General features: G+C 35.2%; 1 protein-coding gene across 3 annotated transcripts in view; it reads left to right on the forward strand.

Moving 5' to 3' along the window:
- Naa35 (N-alpha-acetyltransferase 35) overlaps positions 1-18,014 on the forward strand; it is a 401,343-nt gene that overhangs the window by 27,323 nt on the left and 356,006 nt on the right. For all 3 annotated transcript variants that reach the window (XM_090368451.1, XM_090368454.1, XM_090368452.1), the window contains exon 3: positions 8,752-8,785. In XM_090368451.1, the coding sequence (XP_090224577.1) occupies positions 8,752-8,785 (34 nt within the window). The remainder of the gene's footprint in view (positions 1-8,751; positions 8,786-18,014) is intronic.

Genomic DNA, 18,014 nt, shown 5'->3' on the forward strand with positions numbered 1-18,014 from the left:
TATTTAGTTTGTTATATGGGCATCTTAGCAGCTACTCAGCATAAAGACTTACAAGCTAAAAAATGGCAAATTCTTCAAATCTTCATAGGTTTCTTGTGAAAAAAAATACAAAGGTGGAGGTTACTGCAGCTGAAATAACTCATATTTATCATTCAATTAAGCATCACCATTCTTATAACTCATTAGATTGTAGTGTGAAATTGAACTCTAAACTTTACAATGATTCAAAAATTGCAACAAAAATATTATGTGGAAGAACTAAATCTGCTGCCATTGTTTGTAATGTTTTAGGTAAAAAAGCATTGCATATTGTTTTGGATGATTTAAAACATCATGATCCACCATTATTTTTTTTTTTGTTTACAGATTGATGCTTCTAATAGAATATGAAAATGTTTCCTTTGTCAATTCTCCAAATAGGCCTCTGGGGTTGGGTATATTCATAATATAATTTTAAGTATTTTTAACCAACCGTATGTTGAAATGACAAAATAAAACGAAAGCAAAAATTTTGATAACTTTATAATTAAGCTTACAATAAATTACTATTTACAGTAGATATAAAACAATTAAAATTCATAAAATACAATAAAATACCAGGTTAAAAGATCTGTAAAACAAATAAAATATCATAAAATACAATAAAATATACCAGGTTAAAAGCGATAAAATATCTGAAGCTTTCGAAGGCTCCGTCTTCTTTCTCAACAGTACAACATTACTACTGTTGAGAAAGAAGGCGGAGCCTTCTTTCTCAACATAAAATATCTGAAGCTTTCGAAGGCTCCGTCTTCTTTCTCAACAGTACAACATTATTTTAGATATTTTATCAGATATCTAAAATATCTGATAAAATATCTGAAGCTTTCGAAGGCTCCGTCTTCTTTCTCAACAGTACAACATTACTACTGTTGAGAAAGAAGGCGGAGCCTTCGAAAGCTTCAGATATTTTATCGCTTTTAACCTGGTATATTTTATTGTATTTTATGATATTTTATTTGTTTTACAGGTCTTTTAACCTGGTATTTTATTGTATTTTATGAATTTTAATTGTTTTATATCTACTGTAAATAGTAATTTATTGTAAGCTTAATTATAAAGTTATCAAAATTTTGGCTTTCGTTTTATTTTGTCATTTCAACATACGGTTGGTGAAAAATACTTAAAATTATATTATCTTTCCTTTGTCAGTTCAATACTTCAACAAAGAATATGGTCCTACAAACTACTTAGTTGATTTTTTTGAAAATGCTGTGAAAGTGCAGATGGAATGTTTGAGTGCCTAAAAAAATTCAATGAGTAATTTAGGATTAGATTGTTAAAGGGTACCTAGTTTCAGTGCAGACAATGCAAATTGTAATTTTGGAAGTAATAAATCCCTATTCCAAAATATTAAGAAATTAAATGAAGACATAATTATAGCAAACTGCCATGCTTACATTCATAATTTAGCTAAATATGCTTTCGGTAATTTGGGTATCAAGTTCATCAGCATTTTCGGAAATTAGACCCTGTAGTTTTAAGCACAGTAATAAATGATTTCAAAGCATTTTATAATGGTGCGTTGAAATATTTAGGAAAGAAATTTAATTTTGATGAAAATACCCCTTTTTTTGAAACTCAGCAAATTAAGCTTTAAAAATGGTTGTCCTAACTATGACTCATTTGTTGAAGTAGCAGAATATTTTAAATTAATAGAAAAACTAAAGTTGGATATGAATGATTTATTCGATGAGGTTTCAGTGCTGAAAACAAATTAAGAAACTGTGTCACTCTCTGAAAAATTTAAAACTTGTTCGAGTACTTCGAATCAATGGCATTTAATTTTGAAAAGTGTTGATTTTAAGCTTTCAAATATTTAAGGCCATTTCTTATTTTTTTTTTTTCAGTGCCAAAGGCTCCGCCTTCTTTCTCAACAGTACTACTGTTGAGAAAGAAGGCGGAGCCTTCGAAAGCTTCAGATATTTTATCGCTTTTAACCTGGTATTTTATTGTATTTTATGAATTTTAATTGTTTTATATCTACTGTAAATAGTAATTTATTGTAAGATTAATTATAAAGTTATCAAAATTTTGGCTTTTGTTTTATTTTGTCATTTTAACATACGGTTGGTGAAAAATACTTAAAATTATATTATCTTTCCTTTGTCAATTCAGTACTTCAACAAAGAATATGGTCCTTTGGCAAATTCAGAAAGGATTTTTAGTGTAATGAACTTGAAGTGGAGGGATGGGCGAAATAGATGTTCAGTTTCACTCATAAAAAGTGAACTAATGATCTACTTCAGTTTTAAAGATAATTGTTTACATTTTTCTGAGAAAATTAAAAATGATGCCGAAGTTCTTTGCTCGAAGTAGTACAAATTGTGTTCAGTGTGAATGATTTTTAGCTATTAACCCAATACGTTTTTTTTTTTTTTTTGGCTTTTTTTCACCTACCTAAAATTACTTTAGCTTGATGTCAATTAATGCACTAAACTTGCATTAAAATATTTGGATCAATTCATGCTTTTTATGTCATCCATATCATTCGTTATCCTTATATATCAATCCATATCCTTCTCCATAGAAAGCCATGTTTACCGTTAAATATTTTAAATTCTAAATTAAACTAAAATTTGCAAATATTTATAGTCAATATGAAAACTATAATTTTTAAACCAAAATCTAAAAAATTTAAACAATATGGTTAATTATTAACTAAAAAATCATTCAATTTTCCTTTTTTGGGGTGGGAGGAGTGGGAGTTGGAGAGTGGTAGTTTTAATTATTTTTGAGTGTCCTTTAATCCAGTCGTAGAAATCTGGCAACCCTAGTCCAAGTGCACTTGCCATTTTTCCATTATTTAAATTTTAATTCTTTTCTTCCTTTTAAGTTCTGCTTTACCATACTCTATATCTGGGGTGGCCAGCAAGTTGATTGCGGCTTTAATTTTGGTCGGTCATGTCACGACGAATTTTAAATGTATATAAAAATTAGATTAGTCAAAATCTAATTATTATTATGCACCCCACTGCATACGCTTATTACAAATCCTGTTGAACCATGTGACTACTCTTGTCGTCACGCATCCGCTAGGCTTGTCTAGTGAAAATCCACGCAGTTACATTGTGGAGAGCATAATGTATGTGTCGAATTCTTATTTAGCTTACTAACACCCTTACTTTAATACCCTTTGATTTAAAATGAATACTATGAAAAAAAAGTAAAACATATCAATTCATCAAGGGTGCGAACTAGAATATTTTTTTGTAATGATAAAAGAAAAATGCTGTTTGATTTGCAATGTTTCCATGGCTATACCCAAAAAAGGAAATTTAGGAAGGCTCTTCAATGCACTCCATGATAAATACCAATCAATTTTCCGCCTAATAGTGACCTTAGAAAAAATAAATTAAAAGAACTTAAAATCAGATTATTTGCACAACAAAATTTCTTCATGACACCTAATTTACAATCTAAAGCAGTAACTGCAGCATCATTTAAAGTGAGTCATCTTGCAAAAAAATGCAAACCATTTTCTGATGGTCAACTCATCAAAGACTCATTTTTAGAAATAACATTCTCTTTTTGAAAATTTTAAGAACAATTAAAGCACGAGCCAAAGCACGCTACATCCGTCGTCAGAGTCAAAAGGAATCGTGGATCCGTTTTACATCATCTATTAACCAGTCTACCAACTCTTAGGTAGTCTGGGATAAAATCCGGAAAATGAAGGGGAAATATACATCCCACCCTTCTTCAATCCTAGATTATAATGGATGCGCTATTAAAAAGTGCTCTTCAAGGTCTGCAATTATCTCAAAATACTGTGATCCGACTCATCGAAAAAATGAGTAAAAATGTGAGCGAACAACTGAGTGCTCATATTGCTAATTGTGTGTCCTTTTCTTTACAACTGGATGAATCTACAGAAGTTGGTGATGCAGCTCAATTGCTCGTTTTCATTCGTATGGTTTTCGGTGATTCTGCCACTAGAGAAGAACTGCTGGGTATGGTTTTGTTAAAAGAAAGAACTAGAGGTCTTGATATATTTAACGCATTCAAAAATTTTATTGGAAAAAATTAAATTACCACCATTTAAGCTTGTATCAATAACAACAGATGGAGCTAAAGCAACGAGGGGCATCTTAACGGATTCATCGCATTGTGCCAAAAGGATGATGAATTCCCAGATTTTTTCAGTTACCACTATCATCCACCACAAGCGTTAGCCAGCAAAAAAAAAAAAAAAAAAATTAGATACTAAAGGCGTTATGGACATAGCTTTCGAAATCGTGAATTCCATCAGAGGACAATTTCTTCTGAGACATTTCAAAATGCAACTCGATGAAAATGAACCAGATCTGATATTACACACAGATGTGAGGTGGCTGAGTCAGAGTAAGTTTCTACAGAGATTTCAAAATTTGCTGAATGAAATTAAAAAAAAATTGTTGATCAAAGGGGATATGATTATCAGCATCTGCGAGATACAGAGTGGTTGTGTGATCTGGCTTTTTTGGGCAGATTTTACCAGTAAATTAAAATGATCTGCATTTGGAATTACAAAGAAAAAATAAAAATGTGGGTGACATGATTAGTAGTATTTCTGCATATAAATATAAATTTTTGCTAATGGCTAAGGATCTCAAAGAAAAAAAATTCTCTCATTTTGTAAATATGCAAGATCATTTGCAAAAATATTATTTTTTATTATTATCATTATTAGCCATATGGTGCAAGGATGCATGAGGCTTATGCTGCACCAGCCAAAAAAATTTTCTGAGTTACTTTGAGAGAGAGAGAGAGAGAGAGAGAGAGAGAGAGATAAAAGGAAATCACCAAGAAAGAGAAGAATGATGATATCCAGCTTAGGACCCTGGGTGTGCCAAGCCCATACTCACCCGATATTAAATCCTGTTTTTGAATTTAATAGTGACAAATATGTTTCTGAAATTGAGAAAGTTGTGGATGATTTTGAAAACAGATTTGGTGATTTTAAAACAATTGAAGACATTGTTCAATATATTTCTTATCCATTTAATGTTGACTTAGATATGAAACAAATTTCAGAAAAATCACTGAGATTTTTCCCATGGAGAAAATATTACTTGAAAATGAAATTATTGCATTGCGAAATGATATCTTCCTAAAAGCCAGATCATCAGAAAAAGACTTTTGAAAATATGTTTGCTGAGAGAAGTACCCAAATGTAAAAAAATGCAGTGAACTTTTAAATTCCTGTTTTGGTTCCACATATCTATGTGAATCGGCCTTTTCGTATTTGAAACAAACAAAGACGAAGAATCGCTGTTCTCTTACGGACTTGCATACAGAAGATTCTTTATTGTTGGCCTTATTGCTGTATACCCCTGATTTTGAAAGCTTGGCAGATGACATGAAGACTCAAACTTCACATAAATTAAAAATTTAAATATGTTAATTTAAAATGAGAATTCTGAATTGTATTTAATTTTAAAATTTATAAACAGCAATTTTCAATATTTGTTGATTAATTTTTTTAACCATGTGCAATGAAATTCTTGAGATAGTAGATTGTGGCACATTTTGAAGAACTAAAATATATCGCATCACAAATTAAGTTGGCCACCCCTACTCTATATCTAACCTCAGGCAGGATCTACTGCCCAATATCTCCATAGATAAATAATTCTTCTTGCTATAGCTGATGTTGCTGATGAACTCAGCAGTTACTTTGCATCGATATCTACAGAAGAAAAACCGTTTATGTCAGTGAGAAATTCTGGGAGTGAGGTTGAAAAATATCTAATTAATGATATTGATATTTCATATGATTATTTAATGAAAAACTTTTGAGTCTACAGGTGAGTATGGCTCCTTGGGGTTGATGACATATACCCTATAATTTTAAACATTAAGGCTAATTATGAGAGCATCACTGGACTCAGGAGAGATTCCGTTGGATTGGAAAAATGCCAACGTATCATCAATACATAAAGGGCAGTAGTTCTAAGAGTGTAGTGGGAAATTACCGACCAGCCAGTCTAACTTCAGTAGTAGGGAAAATCATGGAGGCAATGATCAAGGGTGGAATTTAGTTAGAAATGGAATTCTAAAGGATAATTTTGTAAAGAGAAAATCATGTTTAACAAATCTGGTTACTATTTAACAGGGTCACTCATGAGCTGGATTTAGGGAATAATTTTGACATTGTTTATTTAGATTTCAGCAAGAGCAGAGCTTCTTCTGGGTGACCTATATAGACTTCAGGGATGGTCAGAAAAGTGGCAGCTATGCCATTTTTCTGACCATCCTAGAAATAAGTTACCTACCATTACTGGAATGAGTTATCTACATGGGTAGTTGAAACTGACAGTTTGGAAAATTCAAAGGTCAGCTGGATAGTTATCTATGGGAATAGGGAAATGCATAGGTTATGTATTTCCTTTTCGTTTGGGAGTTATGATACAGTCAGACATGAAGTTCTCCAATCATTGTAGACAGGTTGCAAGGAAGGCATATGATGTCCTATCGATGATTTATCAAACATTTGCTAGTAGAATAAGGACATCATAATCCCATTATATATATTGATGACATATACCCTATATAATATAAGGCTATTGTCAGACCACACTTGGAATACTGTGTTCAAGTACGGTGACCGCACCTAAAAAAAAGGACATCAATTCTTGAAAAGGTCTGGGGACTGGTAACTTGCCTGGCGAGATCAGCAAAAGGGTGTCCATATGAAGAAAGCCTTTGAATATGTGGGTTGCACAGCTTGGAAACTAGACACCTTAGAGGAGACTTGATTGAGGTGTTTAAAGCTCTGAGAGACAAAAGTTAAATGAACGAGGACAAATTTTCACAGTTATAAATGATTCTAGAACTAGGGGCCATAAATTCAAGTTACGGGGGGGGGGATGTTTAGACTGGATTACAGGACTTTTTTTTTTAGCCAGAGAATTATAAATTACCAAAATAAGTTACCTACTTTGGTGGTTGAGGCTAATAGTTTGAGGAAATTCAAAGGTCAGCTGGATAGGTTACTGCTACAATGGATAAAAGGATGGTTGAGTGGGAGAAGACAGAGTGGTAATCAGTGGACCAATGTTATTAGTGGAGTCAACCAGGGTTCAGTGTTGGGCCCATTGTTGTTTTGTATATTTATCAATGATATTGATGAAGGTATATCAGGCTTAATATTGAAGTTTGCAGATGACACAAAAGTTGGCAGGGTTGTTAATGACAGTATGCTACTGCAACATGATCTAGAAAAGTTGGGCAGATGGGCTGAGAAGTGGCAACTGAAGTTTAACATTGACACATGCAAAGTAGTGCATATGGATAGCAGTAACCCCAGAGAAATATACCATCTGTGTGGTGCTACACTCAGTAGTGGAGAATGGAAAAGATCTGAGGGTAATTGTTCAGAATTGAAGTTTTCTGAACAGTGCAGACAGGCTGCCAGAGCAGGTCATGGGATCTTGTCAATGATATACACAAATTTTACTAGCAGGGATAAAGAGGTGATTATCCCTTTTTATAAGGCAGTGGTCAGGCCACACCTTGAGTACTGCATACAGGTCTGGAGGCTTCATTTTTGAAAGGATGTAGAGTTGCTAAAACGAGTAGGAAGGGCAACAAGATTAATGAATGGAACAAAGGGTTGCTCTTATGAAGAAAGGCTTAAGTTTTGCAAATTACTGTGCCTGAAGACTTAGACACCTGCGAAGTGTACAAGGCCTTGAATGGTTTGAGCACGCACATTGCTGATGGGATTCTTCCTCTTGTTCAGATTACAAACCTGAGGGGGCATAGATTCAAACTGAAGAAAGACAGTTGTAGGATAGATGTGCGGAAGTTTACCTTTAGCTAACGGGTGGTTGATTGCTGGAACAAGCTTCCATATATCGTAGAAGTTGGCAGCTTAAATCAATTCAAGGCAGAACTTGACAAACATTTGGAGCGAATGGATGGGTGAAATGGGATGGTTTTTTTTGTTTTTTTTTTGCTGATGCTGTATATAAGCTTGCTTTCTTGCATCATATGCTTCTACTAATGCTAATATGAATTCCATCAGTGTCTATCCACTGGTGCCGACCGGGCTAGCCAGGTAGGTAAAGTGCCTGCCTGGCAACCCAAAGGTCGCGGGTTCGATTGCTGCCTTGGGCTTGGATCACAGTAAAATGCAAAAAAACTTTGGGAGGTGCATTATGGCCATAGAAGCTGATGTGCCAACAACTAACAAGGCATGGACAAGGCTATCCACTGGTGATTTACTGGCTTATGTTACCCATCTATGGACAAATTCAGTGTAAAAGTTTGGTGAAATTCAAGCAGTTAGTCTTAACACCAAAATTATTTGATCCTGTTTGGCATGAAAGTCTTCTAAATAAGCCACCATCATATGGTTCATGAAGTTTTTTTGTAATTGTGTTTCCAGTTTTCTCTCTAACTGCTTACTGCAGGTGTTTAAAGATGGCTCTGTCTTCTAACTTCTGCACCTATTTGTATAGCAGTTGTTTATGTGGAACAGTATTGAAATCTTTTCCGAAATATAAGTATATGATGTCAGAATTATTTTTTTTATTGTTCTTTTTTTCTTTTTTTTTTTCTCCCATCGTTGGTTTGTTTGAATGAATGAAGTTAATTAATTTCATTTAATTACTGTGTAGCATGCTGATGTAATTCTTGAAATCATTGCTTTCTGTTTATGCTGTATTTAAAATCGGTGTGCTTTTCATTCCATGAACTGAAACAAATTTTTAACTGTAATTGCAGAACTTAAATTGGGAGAACTTCTCCATGATGAAATGTAAGTAATTGCTTTGTATTATTAATTTTTTAAATTATATACTATTTAAGACAGTGTTTTGTATTGTGTATATGTAATAAAGGTCTTAATTTTAATTGGTAATAAAATTCTATTTATCTACTTATGTTTGCTGAATGTAAGCTAAGGTTTTTGCTAGTACAGTCGATTCCGGTTATTTGGGACACATCGGGACTAGTGCATTTTGGCCCAATTAAGCGGCTGCCCCAATTATCCAAAGTTTCATGTAAAAAAGTTAAAAATGCAATGGACCCCCGCTTTACAATTGGTTCACTGTACAATCAAATCACGTTACGATGGAGTCACCATAGTAAAGTACTATTCACTATACGATGTGTAGTAAGCACCGGTCATTGTGATCACGTTTGTGAATTGAATTATAATTCTATTAAACAGAAATTCTAATTAGCAAAAATAGGAGGAATATTATCCACAGACTATAAAAGTAAAGAAATATTAGGCACAAATTTACCCTTTTATTACCTTACCAATTAAAAAATTAAATGATACGTGAAAATCGGAAGAATATACGTGATAATCGGAATAATTAATACGTACTGTAATATATTTGGAAAATTAAATGCACAGGGCATAATCCTTATGGGTTTTGATAATTAACTATATAGTATCGGTGTAAATACACAATAGTTAACCCATATATTTGAACTACGTATGTAGCGTAGAGGGCATCGTTTTAATTGTATCTCATAATGTGGTTGCCTTCACAACGAGATAGCTACTATTGCATTACTTCAAATAAATAACGCTTCTCTAGTAGAGAAGACTACTGTTATTTATTACTGTTATTTCGAAGCTGCACAGCTTCGAAACAATCGTCTGGGTGGTGGTACCGCTGAAAATAAATAATTAAACTGTTATTTATTACTGTTATTTCGAAGCTGCACAGCTTCAAAACGATCGTCTGGGTGGTGGTACCGCTGAAAATAAATAACAGTAGTCTTCTCTAATAGAGAAAAATTATTTATTTGAAGTAGAAGTAGTAGTAGTAGTGGCATGTGATGCAAGAAAGCAAATGTATGAGCTTATGCAGCATCAGCCAAAAAAAAAAAAAATCACACCATTCCCTCCAAATGCCTGTCCAGTTCCTCCTTAAATTTATTCAACCTATCAACTTCCACAACAACAGATGGAAGTTTGTTCCAGCAATTAACCACCCGCTGGCTAAAGGCAAATTTTCGCACATCTATTCTACATCTGTCTTTTCTTAATTTGAATTTATGCCCCCTTAGGTTCGTAATCTGAACAAGTGGAAGGATCCCATCAGAATTCAGCGTGCTCAACCCATTCAAGGCCTTATATACCTCAATCAGATCGCCGTGCAGGTGCCTAGTCTCCAGCCACTGCAGTTTGCAGAACTTAAGCCTCTCTTGGTAAGAGGATCCCTTCATTCCCCTCACCAATCTTGTTGCCCTTCTCTGTACACGCTCAAGTAAATCTACATCCTTCCTAAAATGAGGCCTCCAGACCTGTACGCAGTACTCAAGGCGTGGCCTGACCATTGCCTTATACAGAGGGATAATCACCTCCTTTTCCCTGCTAGCAAAATTCCTATATATCATTTACAAAACCCCATGACCTGCCCTGGCAGCCTGTCTGCATTGCTCAGAAAACTTCATATCTGCCTGCACAATTACTCCCAGGTCTTTTTCATTTTCTACCACCTTAAGTGTAGTACCACACAGTTGGTACGTTTCTCTGGGGTTACTTCTACCCATATGTAGTACTTTGCATTTGTCAAGGTTAAACTTCAGTTGCCACTTCTTAGCCCATATACCCAAATTATCTAGATCCTGTTGCAGTAGCACACTGCCATTACTGTCATTAACAACCCTGCCAACCTTTGTATCATCTGCAAACTTCGACATTAAGCCTGATATACCTTCATCAATATCATTGATAAATATACAAAACAACAGTGGACCTAACACCGAACCCTGTGGGACTCCACTAATAACATTAGTAGTAATGCCAATAGTAGCTATCTCGTTGTGAAGGCAACCACATTATGAGATACAATTAAAACGATGCCCTCTACGCTACATACGTAGTTCAAATATATGGGTTAACTATGGTGTATTTACACCGATACTATATAGTTAATTATCAAAACCCATAAGGATTATGCCCTGTGCATTTAATTTTCCAAATACATTACCACCACACCCTTTTGGCATCTCTCATAATGTGGATATAACTTCAACTGTGATGGCTTGTTGTATTGCCTGGGTACCTGCCTGCGCACTGATGATGAAGCCGCATAGCTTCGAAACGATCGTCTGGGTGGTGGTACCGCTGAAAATAAATAACTTCTCTCTACTAGAGAAGCGTTATTTATTTGAAGTAATGCAATAGTAGCTATCTCGTTGTGAAGGCAACCACATTATATGAGATACAATTAAAACGATGCCCTCTACGCTACATACGTAGTTCAAATATATGGGTTAACTAATGGTGTATTTACATCGATACTATATAGTACTGTAATATGTACATATTAACTAGTTGACATTTCTGTTCACTGACATTTGTGGGTGAGGGCTAAAATTTAAAACAGTAAAAAGATAAGCAATCAATAACAAAGAACACAGCACACACAAATTTCAACTAACACGATATGCGCAAGTGAGAACGGAGTAGAAGTGTAAAACACATTTCACCATAATAACCCACAATTCCAGCTTTCGGTATTATCGCAAATTCAATAAGATAAGTTTACTATCCGTTTATGATAGATTGCACTAACAGAATGGCCCATTAAACATGTGACTGCTAATTGTTTTACGACGCCTCCATAGCCAGGTGGGAAGGAGCAGCAGTGCATAGCACACGCTTCTTGATTAAACCTGGGTTCGAGCCCGTCACCACCAAATACGAAGGATGCAGAAAGGTCAGGGAATGACCACCACATATCCCGGAGCAATATGGCCTTAGTTGTTAATGCTCCTAAAAACCAAACAACAAACAGCTAATTGTTATATGGTTGTGACCTCCAGAAATCCAACCGAACCACATGGTGCAGTCGGAGACAATCGTAGGGTAATCTCCAGTGCTGCGATCTACTGCCCCGATTAAACGGCATGTTGTCCCAATTAAGCGAAGTAAACCTTGGCTATTTTCTCGATTGGGTTCCATTTTTTAAGATTTGCCCCAAATAAACGGCTGCCCCGATTAACTGGTGGCCCAAATAATCGGAATCCACTGTATATGAATTCAGAAAATAGGAACCACTGATTTTAATTGTGTAAGACTTACATAAAAGAATTACACAAAGCAAAAAAAAATTTACACTACATTTTAATGTAGTCTTTTTACATCTATGCTTATACACATTTTCCAGTATGGATCCACTTTTTTACACACATCTGAATGAGGAGGCTCCCCCCCCCCACCACCACCACCTCAGAATCAGATCTCAGTGTGAAGAAATCTCTATCTTCCAGACTTATTTATGGCTGGTCTGGGTTTTGGAATCCCCATTAAACAGAAGTCAGCCTTCAAATTTGGTTCCATTATATTAATGAGTTAGAATGGTTACCAGTGTGGAAGCTATAGAAGTGTTTATTATTATTATTTTTTTAACTCTAGTATTTTATAGTATAAATTTGTACTTTAATACAACAAAATTATTGGTTATGGTAATTAAAAGAATGGCATTTACCACTTTCACTTGTTTTGGAGGTGTTAAACCTTTTATTGCTTTGATAGAATTTACATTTGGACATATCAGTGTACTAGTAGTTCTTGTTAAAGCTAATGATTATTACCATTCAATAATCACTAACTAATAATTAATTAGCCCTATATAATCATTATATAGGGCTATCTTGTTTGTTATTGTAACATTGTTGTTGATTGGGATAGAAATTTCCAACCTCAATCCTTCAGCCACCTCAGAACTTAGAAATGAATTTAAATGGTTCTGCCAAATATCTGATTAAGATGAATGAAGTCACATTTTTGTAAATTAATTTAGTTTAAAATTAGTTTAGTTAGGTTCATAATTTATGTAATTTTGGGTGTAGGATTTGTACATCAAGGGCTATAGAATTTTATTATACAGGTAGGGCAGTAGCCTCAGTTTGTGTATAGGTGTGAGCAAGCTAAGTTTGCTATGGAATGCATCAGTCTCATATTGTGGAGGAATTTTATCTTTGTACCTTATCACTGGATCTTTGATTGATACTTGAGATGCCTGCTTACTCACTGATGAGGCACCAGGTAGCCCATGTGAGTAATGGCTTTTATTTCAAATAAATAGCAGTATACTTATCCCTTAGGAGTAGTGCCTTTTGTTTCAATTACTAGAACAATATTATGTAAACTCATGGTAAAATACCTCTCTAGCAACATTGAGTGCATTCCCAAGTAACTTTAGTTCTCTCACAGCTATGCACAATCTGAGACCCTATGTTATTTTTACAATAATGGCTTGTTAGGTAGATAATGGAAATGTCAAAGAATGGAAAAAAGTTCTCTTGTTTGTTATTTTTTCATTTATGGATGTTGTTGTTATTTGGTTTTTAGGAGCATTAGCAACTAAGGCCATATTGCTCCGGGGATATGCGGTGGTCATTCCCTGACCTTTCCACATCCTCCGTATTTGGTGGTCACGGGCTCGAACCCCGGTCTAATCAAGAAGCGTGTGCTACACACACTGCTGCTCCTGTCCACCTGGCTACGGAGGTGCCAATTTATGAATGTGAAGAGAATATATGATATGGGACTCTGTTTTTGGAATTCTGAAATCCAATATTTATTGAATTATGTGACGTCACTCTAGCATTACTCCCCCATCTGTCTATTAGAACATGCTTTTTCATGAAACTTTTAACGGCTGCTATGCTTATTTCATAAATGACATGTCTTTTTTACTTACTGAAGGAATAACTACATTCAATAAAAACATAAATTGCTGAATTTTATCTGCCATCCTGCTTGTTCTCCTGCCCCATCTGCAGCCTTTTCTCGAAGACATGATAACGTACTGTTGAGGATTAATGGGAAAGTTTCTTCTGTTGTAAATGGATCACCTTCCACACATGTTATTAGTATTAATAGTGGCAAATGATGCAAGCTTATATGGCAACAGCCAAAAAAAAAAATGCCACAAAGTGATGTCTCTATTTAATTTCTACAATCAGCATAAGAGGAAGAAGCATTCATCTTCTATTCCTCTATGCAGCATATCATCTCCTTAGACCATTTAAAAAATTTTCAAGCCAATATGTGATGCTTTAATTAATTTTGATCAGAGGTAAATACAGTACAACTCTGATGTACTGTGCCTTGCTATATTACTTTCAGGTATACCATAACACTAGTGTGATCACATCCCAGAAGAGGAATATAAAAAATAATGCACTTAGTTTATGGCAAACACACAAATTGCATAATCAACACTAACAACAGCAAACTCCTTACCTCACGAAGGGACAACTGTTAATGCAGTGGCTTCCATTGAGTTACTGTAGTCCCTTGTGAAACATATTCTCCAAATTAGACAGTTAAATTTTATAAATAACAAGGCTTATACCAGTGTAATTATGTAGACGTTCAGCTTTTCGTTTACTCAATTAGAGATGCAATTAAAAAAAAAAAAAAAAAAAAAAATGCAGTATACATCTCTTACATGGTAAGTGCACAAGAGAAACTCACAGAAAGTGAACATTTTTCCTCTGAGAGGGGAAATGAAAATGAGCTACCTGTTGCAATGTATTCAGTTATAAATTTTTGCTTTATAAACAACAACAACACAAGACATCCTTTTCAAAGCTATGAAAACATCACATGTAAAATGGCAAAAACTGCTAAAGGCATAATGCAAAGTGTGCCCTGGAATATGTTAATCATGTAAGAAAGGTAGTAGTAGTACTTGTTAGGCAGAAAAAAGATTTTTTTTTTTTTTTCCCCTGTAATGTAATGGGAATGTTTACTTTTTTCTTAGTTAAAGCTTTATGTTGCAAATGTTGGTCTAATATCCTTTCAAAACTCAGGTTCTGAATTCTGAAAGGGATATTCTAAGAATCACCATTCATCTCTGCTTAGAATTAACATATCATACAATTTATTTATCAAAAGAAGCTTATAACAATTGTGGCTTTCTGAAAAGGACTGCACTATTGAATGTTCGTACATTTTATTCTACAATTAAGCTTCTTTACTTTGTGGTATCATATGGAGATCAGAAAGGAGATGTGTCGTTTGTGTTCACTATAGAATGAAAATAACTCTATAGCAAAGTAAGAATAACACCCTTTGTAAGAGACCATTATGTCTTTTGGTCATTGCTGCTCCTCCCTCCCTCACACCCAATAAAGTTAAAGTCAGTTAATGAGTGTTCTTACTCCAGAACAAGCAATTACCTCCCCCCACCCAAAAAAAAAGGGGAGCTTGAAACAACTATGTCAACATGTGCATGCAGTTATTTTGTTTCTAAAGGCTCAAAATGAAATTTAGGACAAATAAACTTTTTTACGTGAGATCCACTGTGGTGCTAGCATTAGTAGAGGCATACAATGCCAGAAAGCTAGTTTATACAGCATCAACCAAAAAAAAAAAAAAAAAACTTCTCATTTCACCCATCCATTTGCTCCAAAGGTTTGTCCAATTCTTCCTTGAATTTATTTAAGCTATCAACTTCCACAACGATAGATGGAAGTTTGTTCCAGCATTCCACCACCTGCTGGCTTAAGGCAAATTTTTGCACATCTATTCTACAACTGCCTTTCCTCAATTTGAATTTATGTCCCCTCAGATGTGTAATCCTCACCTGAGGGGGGGGTTATAAATTCTTTCAAGAGAAAGAATTCCATTAGATTTGAGCCTGCTCAAACCATTCAAGGCCTTATACCCCACAATCAGATCTAGTTTACAAATGCTTCAATTTGCAGAACTTAAACCTTTCTTGGTAAAAGCAACACTTTGTTCACCTCACCAATCTCATTGCCATTCTCTGTACTTGTTCTGGCAGCTCTACATTTTTCCTAAAATGAGGCCTCCAGACCTGTATGCAGTACTCAAGATGTGGCCTCACCATTGCCTTATACAAGGGGATAATCACCTCCTTATTGCTGCTAGCAAAATTCTTGTATATCATTGACAAGACCACATGAGCTGCTCTGGCAGCCTGTCTGCATTGTTCAGAAAACTTCTTATAAGACTGAACAATTATCCCCAGATGTTACATTCTCCACTACACTGAGTAGAGATGGGGTTACTACTACCCATATGTAGTACTTTGCATTTGTCAACGTTAAACTTCAGTTGCTACCCCTCAGCCCATCTACCCAACTTTTCTAGATCCTGTTGCAGTAGCATACTGTCATTACTGTCATTAACAACCCTGCCAACCTCGCATCATTTGCAAACTTGGACATTAAGCCTGATATAACTTTATCTATAGCATTGATAAATATAGGAAACAACAATGGGCACAACACCGAATCCTGGGAGACTACTAATAACATTAGTCCACAAAGAGCAGTGTCCATTGATTACCACTCTGTCTTCTCCCACTCAACCATCCCTTTATCCATAGCAGCAACTTGCCCTTAATGCCATACTGCTCCAATTTGTCCAGTAGTCTTCCATGTCCAGCAGTATCAAATGCTTTCCTGAAATCCTAATATATGATATCACAATTATTTTTTGCATCCATTTCCTATGTAACCACATAATAGTATCCAATGAAATTGGTCAGACAAGACTTCCCCCTTAACAAACCCATGCTGTATCTCTACTCTAACTGCAGTCTTGTGAAGATGATCCTACAATGCTACTTTAACCAGTGACTCCATTATTTTCCCTGGAACAAAAGTTAAACTGGCAGATCCGCAATTACTCGTGCCACCCTTTGATATCCCCTTTGTGAATTGGGGATACATTTACATATCTCCAATCTGTGGGGGGGCCTCCCCTGTGTCCAGTGATGCTCTCATAATTATGACTAGTGGTTTGCTTACTTTCCTTGTTACCTCCTTTAATATAACTGGGTAGATTCCATCCACCCCAGGTGCCTTTCCTAAGTTTAAGTTCAACTATTTCTCCTCCACTTCTCTCTCAGTTTAATTAGCGTTTAGAGCGTTTAATAAGCTTCTGTCCTCCACTTCCCTACAGAATTCCTCATCTTTGAATGCAGATGCAAAATACTCATTCAGATTGTCAGCTATCTGAGCAGGATTATCAACACTTGAACCATCGATATAAAGTGGACCAACCCGATTCATCCCCTTCCTTCTAGAATTTATATAAATAAAGAAGTCGGCTGTTTTTCTTTCCATCCTTTGCCAAAGATTTCTTGTAATCTGCCTTTGCTTGCCTAACTTCTTTTGTGACTTGATTACAGACTAGCTTATATCTACAGTAGGCTTCTGTTGCCTGTTAATTTATATGCATCAAATGCATTTTTCTTCTCTGCCATGAGTCTCAATAGTTCATCTGACATCCAATTAGATCTAAACTTTAAACAGTATTTCTTAGTTGGTATGAAAAGCCTAGTAGCTTCTATGATTAATTCCTTGAATGCTTCCCATTTAGAATTTGCTGTTGGTAATATTGTTAGTTGGTCCCACAGTACAGAATTTAAAAACTGTCTGAGACCATTGTATTCACCTTTTCGAAAGGAAAAACCTTTCCCTTTACCCCTAATGGTAGTTACATCTTTCAGTAAATCCCACATCAGTACACTGTCACCAAGTCACCACTGTCATCACTATCACCAAGTGGTTCATTTATTTACAAATTCTTAATGCATGAATAATCACTGCTGATAATAAGATCAAGAGTATTACTCCCTCTTGATGCCTATTGAACATGCTGCTGTAGAAAACAATCATCCAATAAATGTACAAAAAGTCTTGTTAGTGTGCAAGTGACCAACCCACAAGTACCAGTTGATATCTGGAAAGTTAAAACTTTCTCTATTATAAGACTTTCTGATTTACTGGCACACTTTATTTCTCTGTACAGTTGTTCATTATACTCATCAGAGTTATTAGGCCCATAACACACACCTACCCTCATTTTTGCTTTCCCAGTGCTTATGTCATACCAGTCTGACTCAACATTGCACTGTCCTCCCATGTCAACTGAGTGCACTGCCTTAGATTTTGTGTTTCCTAACTAACTGCATAACCCCTCCCTCCTTCCTTCCTATCCTTTCTGTACACACTGTACTACTGAAATTCCAATT

The sequence above is a fragment of the Mastigoproctus giganteus genome, chromosome 2 (genome assembly GCF_048544385.1).
Source record: "Mastigoproctus giganteus isolate SK-2022 chromosome 2, ASM4854438v1, whole genome shotgun sequence".
Lineage (NCBI taxonomy): Eukaryota > Metazoa > Arthropoda > Arachnida > Uropygi > Thelyphonidae > Mastigoproctus > Mastigoproctus giganteus.